The sequence below is a fragment of the Artemia franciscana genome, chromosome 5 (genome assembly GCF_032884065.1).
Source record: "Artemia franciscana chromosome 5, ASM3288406v1, whole genome shotgun sequence".
Lineage (NCBI taxonomy): Eukaryota > Metazoa > Arthropoda > Branchiopoda > Anostraca > Artemiidae > Artemia > Artemia franciscana.
The window spans coordinates 7,456,222-7,474,903 of NC_088867.1; the positions used below are offsets into that span (position 1 = coordinate 7,456,222).

The 18,682-nt window shown below is 32.5% G+C and overlaps 1 protein-coding gene across 2 annotated transcripts in view; it reads left to right on the forward strand.

The window, feature by feature from the left end:
• Positions 1–18,682, forward strand: part of LOC136026939 (beta-mannosidase-like) — a 71,409-nt gene that overhangs the window by 29,111 nt on the left and 23,616 nt on the right. For both annotated transcript variants that reach the window (XM_065703788.1, XM_065703787.1), the window contains exons 8-12: positions 3,040–3,233; positions 6,149–6,339; positions 9,118–9,308; positions 10,779–10,891; positions 17,290–17,454. In XM_065703788.1, the coding sequence (XP_065559860.1) occupies positions 3,040–3,233; positions 6,149–6,339; positions 9,118–9,308; positions 10,779–10,891; positions 17,290–17,454 (854 nt within the window). The remainder of the gene's footprint in view (positions 1–3,039; positions 3,234–6,148; positions 6,340–9,117; positions 9,309–10,778; positions 10,892–17,289; positions 17,455–18,682) is intronic.

Genomic DNA, 18,682 nt, shown 5'->3' on the forward strand with positions numbered 1-18,682 from the left:
GAAAAGTATATTCTCCATCTAATATACTCATTTACCAAAGCTCAACATCATTGAAGTGCCAAGGACACTAAAAATGAAATATGATTTTTTAGATTGATTAGGTGGAAATTTTTACAATATATATCTTAAAAACAGGAAAACCCAGGAACTCAATTTTTAATAAAAAATAAGTTCGTTGCAGGAATGCGGTTATAACACATAGATGGCCCCAAGTTTACAAATGAAGAACGTGTATGAAAAATCAGCAGAAAATGAGCGAATTTTTTTTTATCATTAGATGCTTGATCTAGTAGATGCTGTTGCGAAACTGGGTAAAAAAAAGTTACTATATAGTCACTTAGCACTTCAGAGTGACTGGACACTTCAAAGACTAACTAATTGGTTTGCCTACAGGATAATATTTTCAGAATGACCAGTTGCGCTATTCTTTTTTGTTATATTTATCTCTTTAGTTGACAATCAATAGAATCCTTTTTTTTCTTATTCGAAAAACGTGGCTGTTCTTTGATTTTGAAATATTCTTGCTAGTCTATGTTTGTTCAATAGTAAATAATTGTACCGCCGATTGATTACTGAAATACTTGACTCTGATACACGTAAATTGGGCCGTACAATCGTTCCGTTCGGATTTTTGTGCAAACAGGGAAAATCTCCACTTTTTTCACTTCACGATCTAAAGTGGCAGTAATGGAGATAATTTACGCAATGAGGCAGATCTTAATAGATGTATTAAATAAAAAAACTAGTTTTTTTCAACTGAAAGTAAGGAGCATCATTAAAACTTAAAACATACAGAAACTATTACGTATATGAGGGAGTTCACTCCCTTGTCAATACTTCGTACTTTACGCTGAAGTTCGAATTTTGTTCCAATTCTTTAAGAATCGCCCCTGAATCACAAAGGGTTTAATTAGAATGAATAGCTCTTTTAAAAGTACTAAAAAAACTTTAGCATAAAAAGCGAGGTATTGACGAGGGGGGCAAACCCCCTCATATACGTAACAATTTATGTTTGTTTTAAGTTTTAATGTTACTCCTTACTTTTGGATGAAAAAACTTGTTTTTTTATATTTAATTTCTGATTACTTTTTAAATGATGCTGGAAAATGTCGTCCCACGTAACCTTCTCCTCCTGACCCCCCACCCGAAAAAATTCCCCTGGAAACGTCGATATATTTCCCAATAACCAATTCTATATGTAAACATTTGGTAAAGTTAACAACTTGCAGCCCTTCCCCTGGGGGCTTTGGGGGATCAAGTTATCCTCAAAGACATATCCCTTAGATTTTTGGACTATGCTGAACAAAATGGCTATCTCAAAATTTTGACTCTTAACATTCTTTTGTTATCCATTTGCTGCTACATTATATTTGAATTTCTTTTAAAGTTTTACTTAGTTTTACACCAAAACTGTTTGATATTTTGCTTGGAGATTCTTACCATCCCTTTATAATGCCATGCTTTTTAGCATGTATTTTTTTTGCATTTTTTACTTTAACAATATCTGTTCTGCAAGGTGGCAAACATTCAACCACATTTTTCTTGAAATGTTGGTATCTTCAACTATGCCAATTCCACTTCCAGGCAACAAACTACTGAATTTAGAACGAGCATAAAAAAAAAAACATTAAGTGATTTATTCACTGCCTTTTTATCTAAATTATATGAATGTGTGTAAATTTACTAGTTATTTTTCATTGAACAAAATTACAGATATGGACAAAGAATCAAAAAGGTTCATTTGCTATGGTTGACGCATCTAAAGAAAACATGTTAAGAAAATAAAAGTAGTAAATTAGCGTGGGAGGGGGCCTAGATACTCTCCAATTTTTTTGTTCGCTTAAAAAGAGCACTAGAACTTTAATTTCCGTTCTAATGAGCCTTCTCGCGATATTGTAGGACCACTAGGTCGATACAATCACCCCTGAGAAGAAAAAAAAGACAAATAAACACACATCCATGATCTTTCTTCTGGCAGAAAAAAAAATCCAAAATTACACGTTTTTGCAGATAGGAGATTGAAACCTCTACAGTAAGGTTCTCTGATACGCTGAATCTAATGGTGTGATTTTCATTAAGATTCTATGATTTTTAAGGGGTGTTTCCATATTTTTTTCAAAAATAAGGTAAATATTCTCTGGCTCGTAACTTTTGATATGTAAGACTATACTTGATGAAACTTAAATATTTGAAGTCAGCATAAAAATCAAATTCTTTTGATGAATCTGCGTTTATCAAAATTCTGTTTTTTAGAGTTTCGGTTACTATTCAGCTGGGTACCTCTTTACTTACAGTTCGTTACCACGAACTGTTTGATAACAATCAAACTAAAATAGTAGAAAATCCCGGTTTTCAGGAATGAATAAAGCTGTAGATTTTGCCAGGGGGGCGAAAATGTTTTCATTCTGATGTCCTTGGCACTTTAATGGTAAATATTATTAGTTAATTAAGAGCCATCTTTATCCAAAATCTTATTGTAATACCTTTATCTAGATTTAAACTACCTAGAATATGTGAGCATTTTTTGGTTCGTTCATACATTTTTTTTTATTTAACCGTTTATCTTTTTTTCTTCTCGAGTACTTCCCAGTTATCTTACTGTTCTTGCCGAAAAACTACTTGACAGCAAGTGTTATTATAACATATGCTACAGTTTGCGTCCTCTCATTTGGTTTTTCCGTCAAATTTGTCTTTATGGCTTTCGTCTTTTAGTAGTAATTTAAGATGCTACCTCTTTGACTAGCATCCGAATTGACAGCACAAAAGAAAATAAGTGTAAAAGCCCTAGAAATAACTGCTAGAAAAAAAAATATGTGAAAGGAAAATTGTATCTCTATTACTATTTTTCAATACGGATGGCAACCTCTATTTTCACTTACAAGTGGAACGATAATATTGAATCGAGAGACATGTTAAATAAATAAAAAGTCTAAGGGTTGTTTTTTACTTTAAAAATATGCTTGATGAAATATAATCTTCTATCTATTGAATTTTATGGAGCATCTTTGACTTTAATATAATTTCCATCTTCATTTTTAGGACTATCGTTTTATTTCAAGATCAATTCCGTGCCCATATTCCTCAAAGGATCCAATTGGATACCCAGCCACATTTTGCCTGAAAACTCTACGCCAGAAAAACTACGGTTTTTGGTTCGATCTGCAGCTGAAGCCAACCATAATACACTCAGAATTTGGGGAGGAGGGATGTTTGAAGCAGCTGAGTTTTACCAGGTAAACTTTGATGTCGGTCATTGAGCAACAACGAAGCTTTTTTTTTTTTTTTTTTTTACTGCAAATGTAAGCTATCTTAGTCTCTTAACATAATTTTATGTAATAATATCAGGGCCTTTCAAAGTGGGAGTTGTCTGGTGCAAACTCCCCCCCCCTGCTGTTGTTTGGCTTCATAAATTCTTATAATCGTTTTTTAAATAGCCTACTAGAAGGAGTTTAAAAAATTAAAGTCGAAGTAGTCAAGCCAATTCATGCAAATAATAGGGAGGTGGTTTAACACGTATCGTTCAAAATCTAGGGGGTAATTTTGTTGTTGTTTTTCGTTTTTCAAAGAAAATACCAGAAAAAGATGTTTTTCAATAAAAAATCCATAAAAGATTTTTTGTAATCTAGGAGTGGCAATGTATCTTGTAGTACCTTAATTTATAGTATCCTTGCTCGCAGTACCCTTAATTTAGGTAGCTCTTGAATTGGTATTTCAAAGTAATAAGAAGATTAGAAGGACTTCTAGTGGGGCTTTATAGCTTGTATCTTACCCTTTGTTTTCTTAGACACTTCTTACTATTAATCTCTTTTCGAAAAGATTGTTTTGCCAGTGCTACAATTTCTGGTCCGATGTTGTAGTAGCAAGTTGGATGCTTTCAACACTTCCCTTGAATTCTGGATGAATATAGTGGATTTTTCAACTCAACGGCAACAAAGACACTTATAAATCTGAAATTAAACTGATTGAAGGAAATGAAAATGAAAGGTTTTATTCTTGTTTACTATTACAGGTTCTTACTATTAGATTTGTAAGTTTATCATTAGATTCTATTAGTTTAGTTATAATTAGTTTATTTTAAACTACTATTTAGTTACTATTTAAGCTACTATTATTTTTATTATGAGTTGTTATTGTTTATTATTAATTTAATATTAGATTCTGTTACCGTTTACTTTATTAATGAAAAATAATATTCGGTGTATATTCAGGTACATAAAGCATATTTGAGTGCACATTTGGTCTTATCACTATAAGATGTTGTTCGATGCCACATTTGTGTGTCTCGTTAACTTTTGGAAAATCAAAAACAACAAACTTACCGAGCAATTTGATGAATATTTTTCTTCATTGGCAGCACAATTTAAATATTACCACATTTCACTGAATTATGACCTGAATAATCGCTTCAGACATTTCAAGAATACGAGACACTCCCTCCAAAAAAAAAGAAATTTAGAAATAACTTAACCATATGAGTCAATGTTGTCTTTTCATGACGCAACATAAACTTAAGTAGCATCAAACTCTATGTAGAGCTAAAATCTACTTCGTTATTCGAAAAATATGCCCCATAAGGTTACGTAACTTAACATAATCTTAAGTTACGCTAGTGTGAAAGGTTTGCGGTTTATTGTGAAAGCGCCATTATCTTACACGCTGAAATGGTCTAGTGGATGTCGAGTGGATATATTGGTCAAAGTTTATTGCTTTTATTTTTAGTGCTCTTTAAGTTTTTTTTTGTATTTAAGTCAAGCCTTTTTTTATATAATTTGTATAAAAAACCAAATCTAATTGATTAAAAGAAAAAATAAATTTCGTGAGATTAAACCAACGAACTAAATTTGCTTTCGGTATACATGTCTCATTAAGAACAAAATCCGTTATAATTTTCTTGAAAACTCATCGAAAAAAATTAGAACTTAATTGAATAATAATCCAAAACTTAATCTAATCTTAATCAAAATTAACCAATTGTCAACATTGCTATTTTAAACTTCTACTGAACTTTGTCTGTGCGGGTGGAATCTTTCACTCACATGCAGTGATCCTATTGAACCTAAATTTTGCGTGTGCGTTTGTTTTTAATGACTGCATAATAGTGGACTCCCCCCCCCCCCTCAGAAAAAAATATTCTAGGCATGTTGTACCTTGTTTCAGTCAGTAGCAAGCAAAATTTTCAATATGTTTGATTAGAGGCCCAAATTCTGCTGGAACCCTAGTTTTCTACCGATTTTTAGCAGGAAAGATGGCTTATTGCAACTTGTTTTTTTTTAATTCATAAAAAAATCCTTCAGTCTGTGTGATTAGAGGACCATAATGGTTTTCCTTTAGCCCCTCCAACGCATCCAGTTGGAAATCACTACTGCTAACTTTTTACCAAAAAGATGGTTGTGTTGAATCATGCTTTGACTGGTATCCTACCAGGACTTAAATCTATATGATGGGAGGGTTGAATTGGTCCCACACAGAGAATGTGCCTTTTTGAAGTCTTTAGCACCCCCTCCCCACGCAACGTGCTGTTAACAGCGAAGTATATAACGCCATGTCTAGATTTTAACAACAAATGCCATTTCCAAAGTTCAATTTTACTTCGGCTTCATTGTAAAAAATTTGAAGGCAAGAAGTATGAAAGGCAAGAAATAGCCATAAAGAGCAAAATAAAAATACTAAAACCTGCGTTTTTTTAAAAATATTTTTTACCAGAAGCAAAAATAGCAAACGATGAAAAAGAATTTTATGGCTTTTGGAAAATTTAATTTTTTTTTTACTAAAATAAAAGAATGAGGCACTTATGACATAAAGCTCGTTAACATTTCTGGATAATCTTTGCGATGTTATTCTGTTGAATAGTGTGGATACGGTGTTCTCTGTTGATGTGGTTTATACCCATATTCAATAATCTGATGTCGTATAGGTTCTTAAACATTTATGAAATATATCATGGCCGTCCCAATCTTTCATTTTTCAATTTTGAAAAAAAGTTCTTCCTGGTAGCTGGGCAATTTGTTTTTATGGCATTTGGAGTAGTAAGGCAGTTTGAATTATTTTCAATATTTTTTTTTGTTCATCGGAACATGTGGCATGTGGTTGCTTAAGATATTCGTCTCATGTCAGAACTTCACTTAATTCTATCAGTTAATTATTTTAGGCAGCTGATGAACTGGGATTAGTAATTTGGCATGATTTTATGTTTGCCTGTTCCATGTATCCATCTAAAGATTGGTTTCTCTCCACCGTTTCTGCAGAAATTCGTCATCAAGTCCGTCGTCTCCAACATCATCCTTCCATTATTGTTTGGGCTGGTAATAATGAAAATGAAAAAGCTTTGCGTGATAATTGGTAGTATTTTATTTCTGTTACTATTTTAAATATTATAAGGTCACTTAATAGAGGTGTATTTCTTATAGTGGCCATTCAGAAGCCAAATTGATCAAATTCAACCAAGGCACTTATGGTTTTATCTAAAATTGCATTTTAGGAAAATTATATATCAGTTTGTATATATATATATGTATATATATATATATATATATATATATATATATATATATATATATATATATATATATATATATATATATATATATATATATATATATTTGTATATATATATGTATATATATATATATATATATATATATATATATATATATATATATATATATATATATTTGTATATATATATATATGTATATATATATATATATATATATATATATATATATATATATATATATATATATATATATATATATATATATATATATATATTATATATATGTTACTGTGAATATCCCGACTCTGGTTAATGCCAACATTTACCGGTGAGTATCTGAAATTCCTTTTTCTCTGCTTAGATTCAGTTAGCTTTGTGAGTCAGGTTTTTCGGTCTTATACAAGCTATGATGATAAAAGTTAAAGTTAGGTTAGAGAATGTTAAGTTAAATTTGGTTATAAATATCAGAAATACGTTAAACACCCAACGTAAACCTAACCTAACCTGTCATTATCAAACCTTGTATTAAATTGATAAAGTTGACTGGCTAAGTTGACCAAATCCAAGCAGAAAAAAAGGAATGTCAACATTAACCGACGAATGTTTACATTCACGAATTTCGAACATATACGGTAACATATAATTGAATGAACTTACATAAAATCGTATTACTTGTAATATAAAGGAGTACAATTTGAGTTAGCATTTACATACTAAAGGAAACATGATTCAGCCAAATGGTAGATGTAAAACAAGAAGGAACTAGTGAAAATTACCTACACGAACTTGATATATTTTACAAGACACAGAGTAGATAAAAGACAAAATTGTAGATAAAACCTTTTAGTGAATTTTGAGGAAAAATTGTGTCTAGATTAGTTATTTAATTAGAGAAGTATTTGGGGAAATCACTAGAAAATATTGTAAATCGTAAAATCCGTGATTTTTTTTTACGGGGATAGGGGAAGGACAAGATCTTGGAGGAATATTCCTAGTTCGGTGTTTTTGAAGTGGTTTAGCTGTAATTTGTTACTTTTATCGTAAATTTTTACCTACTTTGTATATCTATGGAGGATATTTTATGGGTGGTACCTATGGAGTTTGAGTTTGGAACTTGAAAAAATATTATGAATTTGGTGGCTTATTCTCAGTTGTCTGAACTGTTATGTTTTTTTGTTTGTTTTTTTTTTTTTTTCATTTTTGTTTGAGATGACTGAAACTGTTTTCGTGTTGGATTTTTTTTTTTTTTTTTTTTTTTTTTTTTTTTTTTTTTTTTTTTTTTTTTTTTTTTTTTTTTAGTTTGGGTATCTAAAGCTGAGTAAGTCAAGCTTTTTCTGACCTTTTTTCCTTCTGTTGTCTTAATTTCAATTAAGTTATTTTGTTAATATTGTGTTTAGGGAATTAATAAACGTTGAAGTTTAAAAATATTGAGATCTATCTAGTTAAATCACATTCTTATGCTTTATATGTCCAAATAAGTCCAGTATTTGTATTAAATTATAGTATTAATAATATTTATAATATAGTATTAATACTATAATAAATTATAGTATTAATTTGTATAAATTATTTGTATTAATAAGCTCAGTTATTGTCTAAATAAGAATAATTAAATCAAAATGAACCACAATGAACGTCCTTTGTTTTTATTAAGAAATGCTAAAAAAAGATTTCAGTTTAGTAAATTAAAGGCCAAAGTAAGGGGGCTGAATATTTCAAATAGATTTTTATTCTTTTTATATATATTTATTTTGTTCTTTTTCTTCTTTGTATTTCCTTCGTGTGTTAGCTATTATGTTTCAGCCTTTAAGTAGATAATAATGTGGCTTTTATGTGTGGAACCCGACCTGGGAACCCTAATAAGTTTCGAATCTGTTGTCAAAGACAATAGTAAACTGAAATGAATCGTACCTTCATCGCTATAACACAGTTACTGCGTGAACTATAAGCTACTAATACCAAAACAGTATAACTTTACCCAGTAGAACTAAAACAGTGAATACCCATATTCAGGCACATGCGCATTGGGAAGGGCTCATTGTTGCATGCTAATCGCGTATAATTCGTCAGTCTTAGGTAATTTTTTTTTAAATCTGTTCCCTGTCCCCCTCCCCCCCAAAAAAAAACAGTTTGTGTGCTACCCTATGACAGGTTCTCTACAACACATTATGGTGGTAGTTAAAATATGTAGTAGTAAGTTTTTAAAATATGTAGTCAGTTTTTGGATTTAATAGGTAACCGATGGTTGGATCTATAGTTTTTTCTTAAAGAGCAAATCGAGTTCGCATACTTTTTAGTTTTCTATAGGCCTTTTCTTTGACTATGGTATTTTAAGAAAACTTTATCGTAAAAGAAATAGGATCTTCGGGGTTTGTACCTATGTATTATGGTTTATTACCTCTTCATCTTACCCGCTTGACCTTGACCTAGCTAAAAAAAAGACATGTTGGCTGGTATTCCTCTAAGATTTCATGGTTTTGAGAATATTTCTGTGTTGCTTTTAGGGAATATTTTTAATTTGTTTCGATAATTTTTTTCTGTGCAAAATTGGCACTGCTATTAACTATGATGTTTAGTTTCTTGTTAAACTGACCGTTTTCTTAAAAACTAATTTTTGGTAGGTATGGAACAAACTCAAATTTTAAGCTTTATAAGGCTGATTATAAGAAACTATACGTAGAGACTATTCGCCCTATAGTCATCGTAGAAGATTCGTCTAGACCTTTTGTTGTTTCTTCTCCTTCGAATGGACTAGCTTCGGAAGAAGAAGATTTTGTCGCAATTAATCCTGGAAGCTACAATTATGGAGACAGTGAGCATATTTTTTTAATTGTGTTTTGGATAAGATTTTGCTCAAAAATATATTTGTGCAATCACATGACCGAGAATCCGAGAGAGTCAAAAATGAAAATGAAGAGCGAAGACACACGCGGTTAGAAGACAAGCGACACCGAGAATCTGAGCAAGTCAAAAATGAAAATGAAGAGCAAAGACACACGCGGTTAGAAAAAAGAAAATCAAAAGTTTGATGCTTAGTTAAAATCATAGTTAGAAATTGGGTTTTCTTTAATAATCGAATATCTTAGATTGGGCACAGTATGAAAAGATATTAAATAGCTTAAAGAACAAAAAACTGGTAAGTGAAAAAATATTTGTATGTATTTTAACAAGGGATTACAACAATTCAAAAACATTGAAAAAGAAAACCAAAAGTTTGTAGCTTGGTAGAAATCGTTGTTAGAATTCAGACTTGCTTGAATAATCAAATATCTTTGAAAAGATACTGTATAAAAAGACATTAAATTGCTTAAAGAGCAAGAAAAATGGCAGTTGCCAAAAAAAATTTGTATTTATTTTAACAAGGGATTACAACAATTGAAGAAGGAAAACCAAGAGTTTTTGTTAGAAATCGGACTTGCTTAAATAATCAAATACTTTTGAAACTAGGTCTTCGCCCCAACCCTATGCATAGGCTTGCTTCTGTTCGTTTTAAGTTTCAACGTCGCTTTTCGCTTTCATTTGAAGAAAAAAAACTTTGTCAAATCGATAGAGAAACTAGTTGACCGGAACCATCCTAGTAAAAATGAAAAATACACAGCCTTATAATATGCAGATAATTACAGTTCTCTCGCGCGGGTGCTTATAACTTATCATGAGTCCATTGCTTTTGAGGTATGTTTGATATTTATTGTTAACATATCAATAACATAATTTATAATTAAACTTACATATACATAAGTAAAACACTCCCAAATATATCAATAAAATGATAATAATCAATTTATTAATAATTTCATCTTTTTTTTTTTTTTTTGCTAGAAATTAGCACAAAACTTTTATTATTGCCGACGAAATACATTCAGAATGGCATAAAACGAGATGTTGCATTTCTTAACTCTTTCTTTCAGTGGGGGGGGGGAATATACTCCATTAACGTGTAATATATTTACTTTACCATATGTATTGCAGCATCAAATTTGGAGTTGTCTTTTTCTTTCTGTTCTTCTTATTTTTTTTACCAGAAATTGCCTAACATTTTTTACCATTTTGCCACAAATAGTTTTACCGCATATTTTTTGTTATTCAGAGCCTGCAGAAACAATTAGGATTTTGTTCTCGATCTTTAGTTTCTTTATTAGGACATTTTCAGAAATAATAAAATGGAAATACAATTTTTTTCTGGTTGTTTTTTTTTGCTTCTTTTATATTGCATCTCCATAGAAATAGATCTTAATTTTTAGTCATTCATTTTTCTGTTTTAAGTTTTTTTTTATCATTTTAGTTCACTATTATAATTATTTCATGGACGCTTGGGATCCAAAAAATTTCCCCATACCACGAATGGCAACTGAGTACGGATTTCAAGCAATGCCAAGCTTCAGATCAATTAAACGGGTAATGATTATGATGTATTTCATATTTATATCCCTTTAGAGGTTCTGATAGGTCACAAAAACAGTGTCAATAAGCTACATAATGTTATTCATGGAGTTTTTAGGGATATTTTTAAGTACTTTTTGGCGCTCCGAAAGAGCATTAACTTCATTTCATTGTCTCCATAGAGTCGATAATTCATTTTTTTTGTGAAACTCAGTAAGATTGAATTAAATTTATTTTAGATTTAATTTTGTTCAAGATGTAATTTACATTTAATTTCATCTTTAAGTTAGATTTAGCATCAGACCTGAATTTGATGAAAATGGTGTAAAATTTCAAAGGTTAAATAACTTGAATGGGCTGTAAAATATTGTTGTATTCCTAGACCAATAAAACTACGAAAAAAGGCCAAGCCTTGGCATTTGAGCAATAGAAACATTTTTGGCATAAAAATGCTCAGAAAAATTTGCTTAATAAAATATCCGAAATCGGCCAAAGTCAACCGTGCAAAAATACCCCTTTTTCAATGAAAACAAGGGGGAATAGGAGGGTCATTTCCAATTATTTCGAGTCCAGGGAATCCGAAAATGACATTAAAATTGGAAAATGACAAGATGGCCATAAACTTCCATTATTTGATATCCCATTTCCACACAAGTTAGGTTAGACGGGGATGAAGAATCAGAATCTTAATTTTTACAGTACTTGGTGGGATGAATGGTCGTTTCCTATTATTTCGAGTTAGAAGAAACCCAAAATGACATCAGAATAAAAAAATTCTATCACTTTGTACCCCATTTCCACCCAAGCAAGCTAAGACGGGGGGCCAAGAATTAGAATCTTAATCTGTGCTGCATTTTCTGGATTGAAAGGTCATTTCCTATTATTTCGAGTCCAGGGAATCCGAAAATGACATTAAAATTAGAAAATGACAAGATGACCTTAAACTTCCATTATTTGATATCCCATTTCCACACAAGTTAGGTTAGACGGGGATGAAGAATCGGAATCTTAATTTTTATAGTACTTGGTGGGATGAATGGTCGTTTCCTATTATTTCAAGTTAGAAGAAACCCAAAATGACATCAGAATAGAAAAATTCTATCACTTTGTACCCCATTTCCACCCAAGCAAGCTAAGACGGGGGGCCAAGAATTAGAATCTTAATCTGTGCTGCATTTTCTGGATTGAAAGGTCATTTCCTATCAAATTAAGTCTGGGAAGACCGAAAACGACATCAGAATTTAAAAATTCCATCACTTAGTACCCTATTTTCTCCCTATGCGGGGTCAGAAGGGGAAAAAGTACCATTTGCGGTATTATAATGACATAATATCAAAGCATTATCATAATGTATATTATAATAACATAATAACAGTCAGCCTTTGAACTCTGAGGACGTAAGCTGGATTACACTTTGGATTTAATTGTATTGCTCAATAATCGAAACTGCTCAAAGTAAGAAAATTACGAAACGTTATAAATTTTAATATTACAAAATATTATAGCTTACTTTTGGCTTGATCGAATACGGATTATGGTTTTTTAATATCATTTTGATCATGGGGAAGTAAGTTTTGATACCCTGTAAAATGGACTTGTGTATATTTGTCCAGTTTCCAACTTTCTACAAAGGCAAATTATTGCAACAATAATTGCAGATAAGGCAGATAAGGATGACGGCAGATAAGGATATCTGCCTACAAAGGCAGATAAGGATACTGTTGTTAAACTAGTAGGGAAATTTTTGGGAAAGATGCGTTTAAAGAGACTTGAAATTTATCGTTGTATTTTCAAAGTGGATATTCTTGAGAAGCGCTGAGGGTCACATCCAAGTTTAGCTTTCATGACCGACTTTTTACAAATTGTTATCGGACCGATTCTCAAAAAATGATCCTGTTCCTTGATTTACGATTATTTTCCCGAGTGAACCAAATACTATTTTGGTATCAAGAATAAATTTCATTTCCGAGTGTTAAATTTCCTGGATGAAAAACAAGAGTCTGTTAGCACGGATGTGGATGAACAAAACCGTTTGTAGCCGTTCCTTCCCAAGCCAGAAAATGCTACAGTTCCTGCCCCTTTTAGTAATTACCTGCTTACCATTTTGAGAATACCTGCTAGTATGCGGTCTTCCAACCCCGTTAAGCGAGTTTCTTTCAAGTTTAGGATGCTTAGACAAAGTCGACCATGTTGAGCAGCGGAGAGATAGGCTACTGGTGTTTATGAAAGATAATGATTCTGCCTCATTGGTGGTGTGCCCTGCCACCGGATTTTCGCATCAATGCTAAGGTCGTAAAGAAGGAAAATCTAGGAATTGTAAATAATAATAAGGGCTTTGGTGAATCAACTATTACAGGTCTAGTTAACTCCGTTGTGCGAGCTAAGTGCTTTGAAGGTAGTTCAGTTGTGCAGTTGTCCTTTAAATCTCAACTGGATCTCGATATGGATCTAAAGCATGGCATTAAAATTGATTATTCGCTTTTCCGTGTGCCACGTCTACTGAATCGACCCAATCAATATTCAACTTCAACTTTCTACTTTTTCTTTATTCAGCTTAAAAAATACAAAAACAATATTATGCCCCAACAGAAAGCAGAGTTCGCAAGGCTGGGACAGTGCAAAAACATAGAAAAAACATCAACACCTCATCGTAATAATGATTCCAAAATTTAACACGGCAAAAGACAAACAAAATAGAAAAAAAAAACTCATAAAAGAGAAGTAACAAGGACAAGTAAATAAATAAATATCGGGCAGGAGGGGCGTGGGAGGCCATCCCAGACACAGGGACACAAAAACAGAACACACAAATAAGAAGATCAAATAATTTAATTTTCCATCATCAATGGTGAATAATCAAAATTTTAGCAGACAATCTTTAATATTTGCTTTTTTAAATTTAGTTGAGATTTTTGGGATGGATCAAACAAAATTTTATCATTCAGCTTATAATTGTTAGCAATCAAATCAAGTTGTTAGCAAAATCAGTGCTATAAATGCCAAGGCTTTGATCACTTTGCACGTTACCGTGTGAATGAACTTAAATGTGATAAATATGCCGGAACCCATGTTAATAGCCGCGATAATGCATGCTCAGCCTCCACTGTGAAAAGTGCGAATTGTGGTGGAAATCACAGAAGCAACAGCTGCTCCTGTGCCGTGTTGAAGAGTCGTATGCCTGCTGCTGCTTTGAGCGCTCAAGCTTGAGGCTGATACCCCCGCCCACAGTTATGAACCATTGTATGGAACCTGACTGTGTAAACCTGTTTTTTCAGAACATAAATGGAGCAAGAGATAAGTTAATGATTCTATCCAAAATATTCAAGTCATTCAAAATAGTGTGTGTAGTAGAGCACCAGTTAAGTGGTGTTAATAGTAATCAGTTGGAAGTTTCTTGTGAAGACGGGTTCTTTATCCATCCGGTGAAAATTACAGGAGGTTTTCTCTCTTGTGTCATTATGGTTCGAGTATAAGAACCTTAAGTGGAATTTACTTGAAACTAATGATGCTTTTGTTGCTGTTGATCTAGGCCATACCGTTATTCTTGCAGTTTATATGCCTACGTTAGATTGTTGGTACAGTTACCAACAGTCTAACGAACGTTTCGCTAAAGCATGTGGAAGAGTCTCAAAATTTTTCCATAAAATACCAGCGTCTGGTATAGGCATCTTGCTTTGTGGCGATTTTAACACTGACCTTACTATTCCTCGTTTATTGTGGTCCCAGATCTCATTATCATCACTTCCGAAAGATCTAACTGTGGCATTTAATAGCAGAAATTATGCGTATGTTCATAATTCAGTTAGCATGACAAATTTGGACTTCATAATTTCAGATCTTGAATCGTTAAAAAGGTCTCTTGTTAAAGTACCGGATGAAATTTTGATTAGTGATCATTCTCACCTTGAAGTGTCTGTTGTTTTAAATGGTTTTTTTTTTGCCATATGTGTTGTGGTCCGAAGTGGTTTCAGAATCACCTGTGGGATAGGATAGACATACTCTTATATCAGTGTGTATTATATGATATTATCAGTAGAATTAGAATTCCTTTTCACCTCCTATCAAAGTCTTAAAATTTCATTCATTGTAATTAGATATGTAGTACGCCGAAATAATTCATGCTATGAAAGTCGCAGCCACCGTTGCGGTCCCTGTTTTTAGAATGCGTACAAATACACAAAAAAGAGATGGTCTATTATACCAGGGTTGAGTGAAGCAAAACAGAAACATCGGTTATGGTAGCATCTTTGGGATCGTGGCTGACCGTGGCCGACCGAGAAATGGCCCCATGTTCTAGATTGTTAAATCAACAAAAACAAATACATAAAGTTTGTGGCAACAGGGAAGAAACAACAAGTAAAAGATATATCAGCCAAGATTAGGAATAATCCAAAGTCATTTTATAATGAGGTTAATAGATTAACGTAATTATAAGCTGATTTATCAAACGAAATCTTGCCATAAAAAATGGTTTGGACACTTTACTTCAGTATCTTCGTCTAACCCACCAGCAACTGGTTTGAGTTATCGTAAATTGTTATATTAGCATTTTACTCAGTTAAACCCATATAAAAACCTAGTTTGTTTTTCTCCATCTTCGGTTTTGATTCAAATTGGATGACTAAAATGTGAAAAGGCCGATTGTGGCCGATTTTAGATATGCTATTGAGCAAATGTTTTTGAACTTTCGTGTAACCCATCAGCAACGAAATTGACTTATCGTAAATTGTTATATAAGCATTTTCCTCTGTAAAACCCATATAAAAACCTAGTTTGTTTTTCTCCATCTTTGGTTTTGATTCAAATTAGATTACTAAAATTTGGGAAGGCCGATTATGGCCGATTTTGGATATGCTATTGATCGAATTGTTTTGAACTTTTTTTGTTGAAAAAACATTTCCGTTGCTCATTTCCGGGTCAAAACTGTATTTTCACTGGGCTATTCAGTTTATTAAAACCCAGAAACATATTTAAACTTGTACAATTATTTATGCATTTATTTTTTGGTCAAATTATTGTTGGTGAACAATCTTGTTTTATTGCTTGATAGACGAAATTGTTATGGTTGTGAGCGATTTTATGAAGGGTTTTAAAATTTGTTTTCAAAAGAGTAATATTCTATTTGTTAATTTAAAGTTATTTAATGCTTGGTTCTCACCATGAACATTGAGCTTTCTCATGCGAGTCACGAGAATTTCGCAGGTGCTTTTTATGCACTCAATTCGACTTGCCTTTCTAGCTTACAAATACCTTGCTTGCAAAGCTGTGGGTTTGCTTGCGAATAACAATATTCTCGATATTCGTACAAAAGTTTATCGGTAATATTATAATCCAGTAAGAACTCGCAGCAAAAAAGATGAATAATTCAACTTTGATTGCATGCAAAAATTTGCAACGTCTACAACGAACTCTCACCAAGATGGGAGAATATTTGCAACTTCGTTGCCAAAATTTCATTTGATACATTTTACTTTTGAAAATTGTATGTTTTGTATGTTGTATACATTGTATGTATGTAACATACAATAAAATTTCATTTTCATTGTATGTTCTCATACAGGTGTGAACCAGGCGAGATGGTTGACATTCCAGTTTTGTTTTTTCAAAATTGGCCTGACATGATGAAGAAAAATTTGCCACTTTCTTTTCTAATTTTTTTTTTCTGGTTTCTCATTTGGATTCTTGGAATCGCGGTGGCCTGTTGGAGGAGTTTTTATCAACTGCTGCTCTGCTCTGGATTAACAAAGCTGCGTTTTATGTTTTTTTTTTTTGCCAGGTTTCATGTATGCGTTGTTGCAGGAGAAATAACGGTGCCCTTTTAACCTAATGCTGCTCTTTATTTGCAGTTTTTATGAGAAAAGCTCTTGGTAGTGATGATGCATATGTTCTATTTTCATTTGAATTCTTTCTTCCTTTTTTAACCAGTTAATTATTGTTTTTAAAAATAAATATTCTGGAAGGGTCGGCTAGGCGTATTGATTTGTTTTTCAATGCATTGTATAGTGCAAGTTAACACAATATGTAACACATTTGTCTTTCTATCTAACCAGTGCAATATTGCCAAAATAATAAAATTTAGGGAGGGGAGTTCATTTCTGCAAAATAGTGCTTCCGAGATCCATTCATTTTTTGATTTTCGGAGAAAAATATGACATTTGGATAACCCCTTAAAAAGATTAACCTATCTAAGTAGTGACTACAAGAATCACAAGTTAGACATATTAATTTTTTTAATTTAGTTGCTCTCAGGGACGGGGGAGGGTATGTCATATGCTTAGACATCTTTTCTAAATTCTTTACCTTTAATAAACAATTCGTGTCTATTTGCAGCTTAAATAATGTATTGTTAGTTACCTCCTTTCTCACAGATAGTATATTAGTTAACACTTATTAGTAAATATTATATTTGGCAGGTTACCTCCTCTGACGATTGGAGTTATAATAGCACTTGGAATGACCATGTCCAGCATCATCCAGGTGGGAATTCGGAGATGTTGTTGCAAGTCGAAATGCATCTACCCCGTCCTTCCAATATTGATGCTGAGGAAGGATTTAAGCAAATGACCTACTTGACACAGGTGAACCTTTTTTTTTGCCTTGAAAGGATTATTACCATCCCTTCTAAGGAAAAGTATAAAACAGGTATCTGTGCAATGTAGAATTAAAGTGGCCAACTAGCTAAAAGGAGAAACCATACACTTATTTTTGATATTTTTTTTTTTAGAGTCAAGTATTTTTAAATAATCTAAAAAAAAAGTTAGATAAGGACTGAAGCGGTTTTCAACAAGAGCCACAAACATAGTGGTTATTCTTTAAAACTAATTGTGTAACTTGAAACCAATATTTGAAATGTCATTGGTAAACTTGGGGGCAAAGCTTTTTTTTCTCTCGGCTTATTGCTTTTCTTTCTCTGTGAAATGACGGATAAAGGGATAACCATCTTTTGCAGATAATCCGAAATAGGAGGAGAAAGCCAAAAATCAAAACAAAATACTTTTAATATATTCTATTTACATTTTATTTTTATTATTGCGTTATCGTAATTTATATTTCTATTTTACAAATCGCTTAATTTTTGTCGTTAGGCTGCGTAGTAATAATAGTGTCGTCGTGCATGCATATTGTATTTGTTTAGATAATCAGGCTCTCAAAAGAGTCAAAGATAATCCATAGTTTATTATATATATATATATATATATATATATATATATATATCTTTTTATCAACAGCAAAGGGTTACAAAACATAATTACTACTGCTACTAACAACTCACTGCAGCACTAAGCCGCCTGAGGCCAACATAACTTGACTCAGTCCTCCTCCATTCCCATCTATTCAACGCCTCCCTCTGTACATCCTCCTGGGAAATCCCATTTCCCTTAAATTTTTGGGCCTAAACGGTTGGCCGAAAAGGACAATCTTGGGCAATGTGTCATCCTTCATCCGCATAGCGTGCCAAAGCCATCTCAACCTTTCTCTATTGTTGCCCTAGAAAGCGGAATTGAGCCGCGGTTTTCATGCAGCCTACGCATTATCAGCCGATACGCATTATCAAGTCAGATACGAAAAATAATCCGTAGAGAGTTTCTCTGGAAACATCTAGCAAATCTTCTTTGGTTTTTCGAAACGCCCTCGCTTTAGAACCATACTACACCACTGTCATCACTGTAGCTTCCAATGTTCTAATCTTGGTTTGCAGACTTATCGTCTGATTCTTTCAAACTTTTTTCAACTGTGAAAAAATACCCTGGGCCTTGGCCATTCTACTCTTAACATCTTCACTGCACCTACTATGTTCGCTAACAA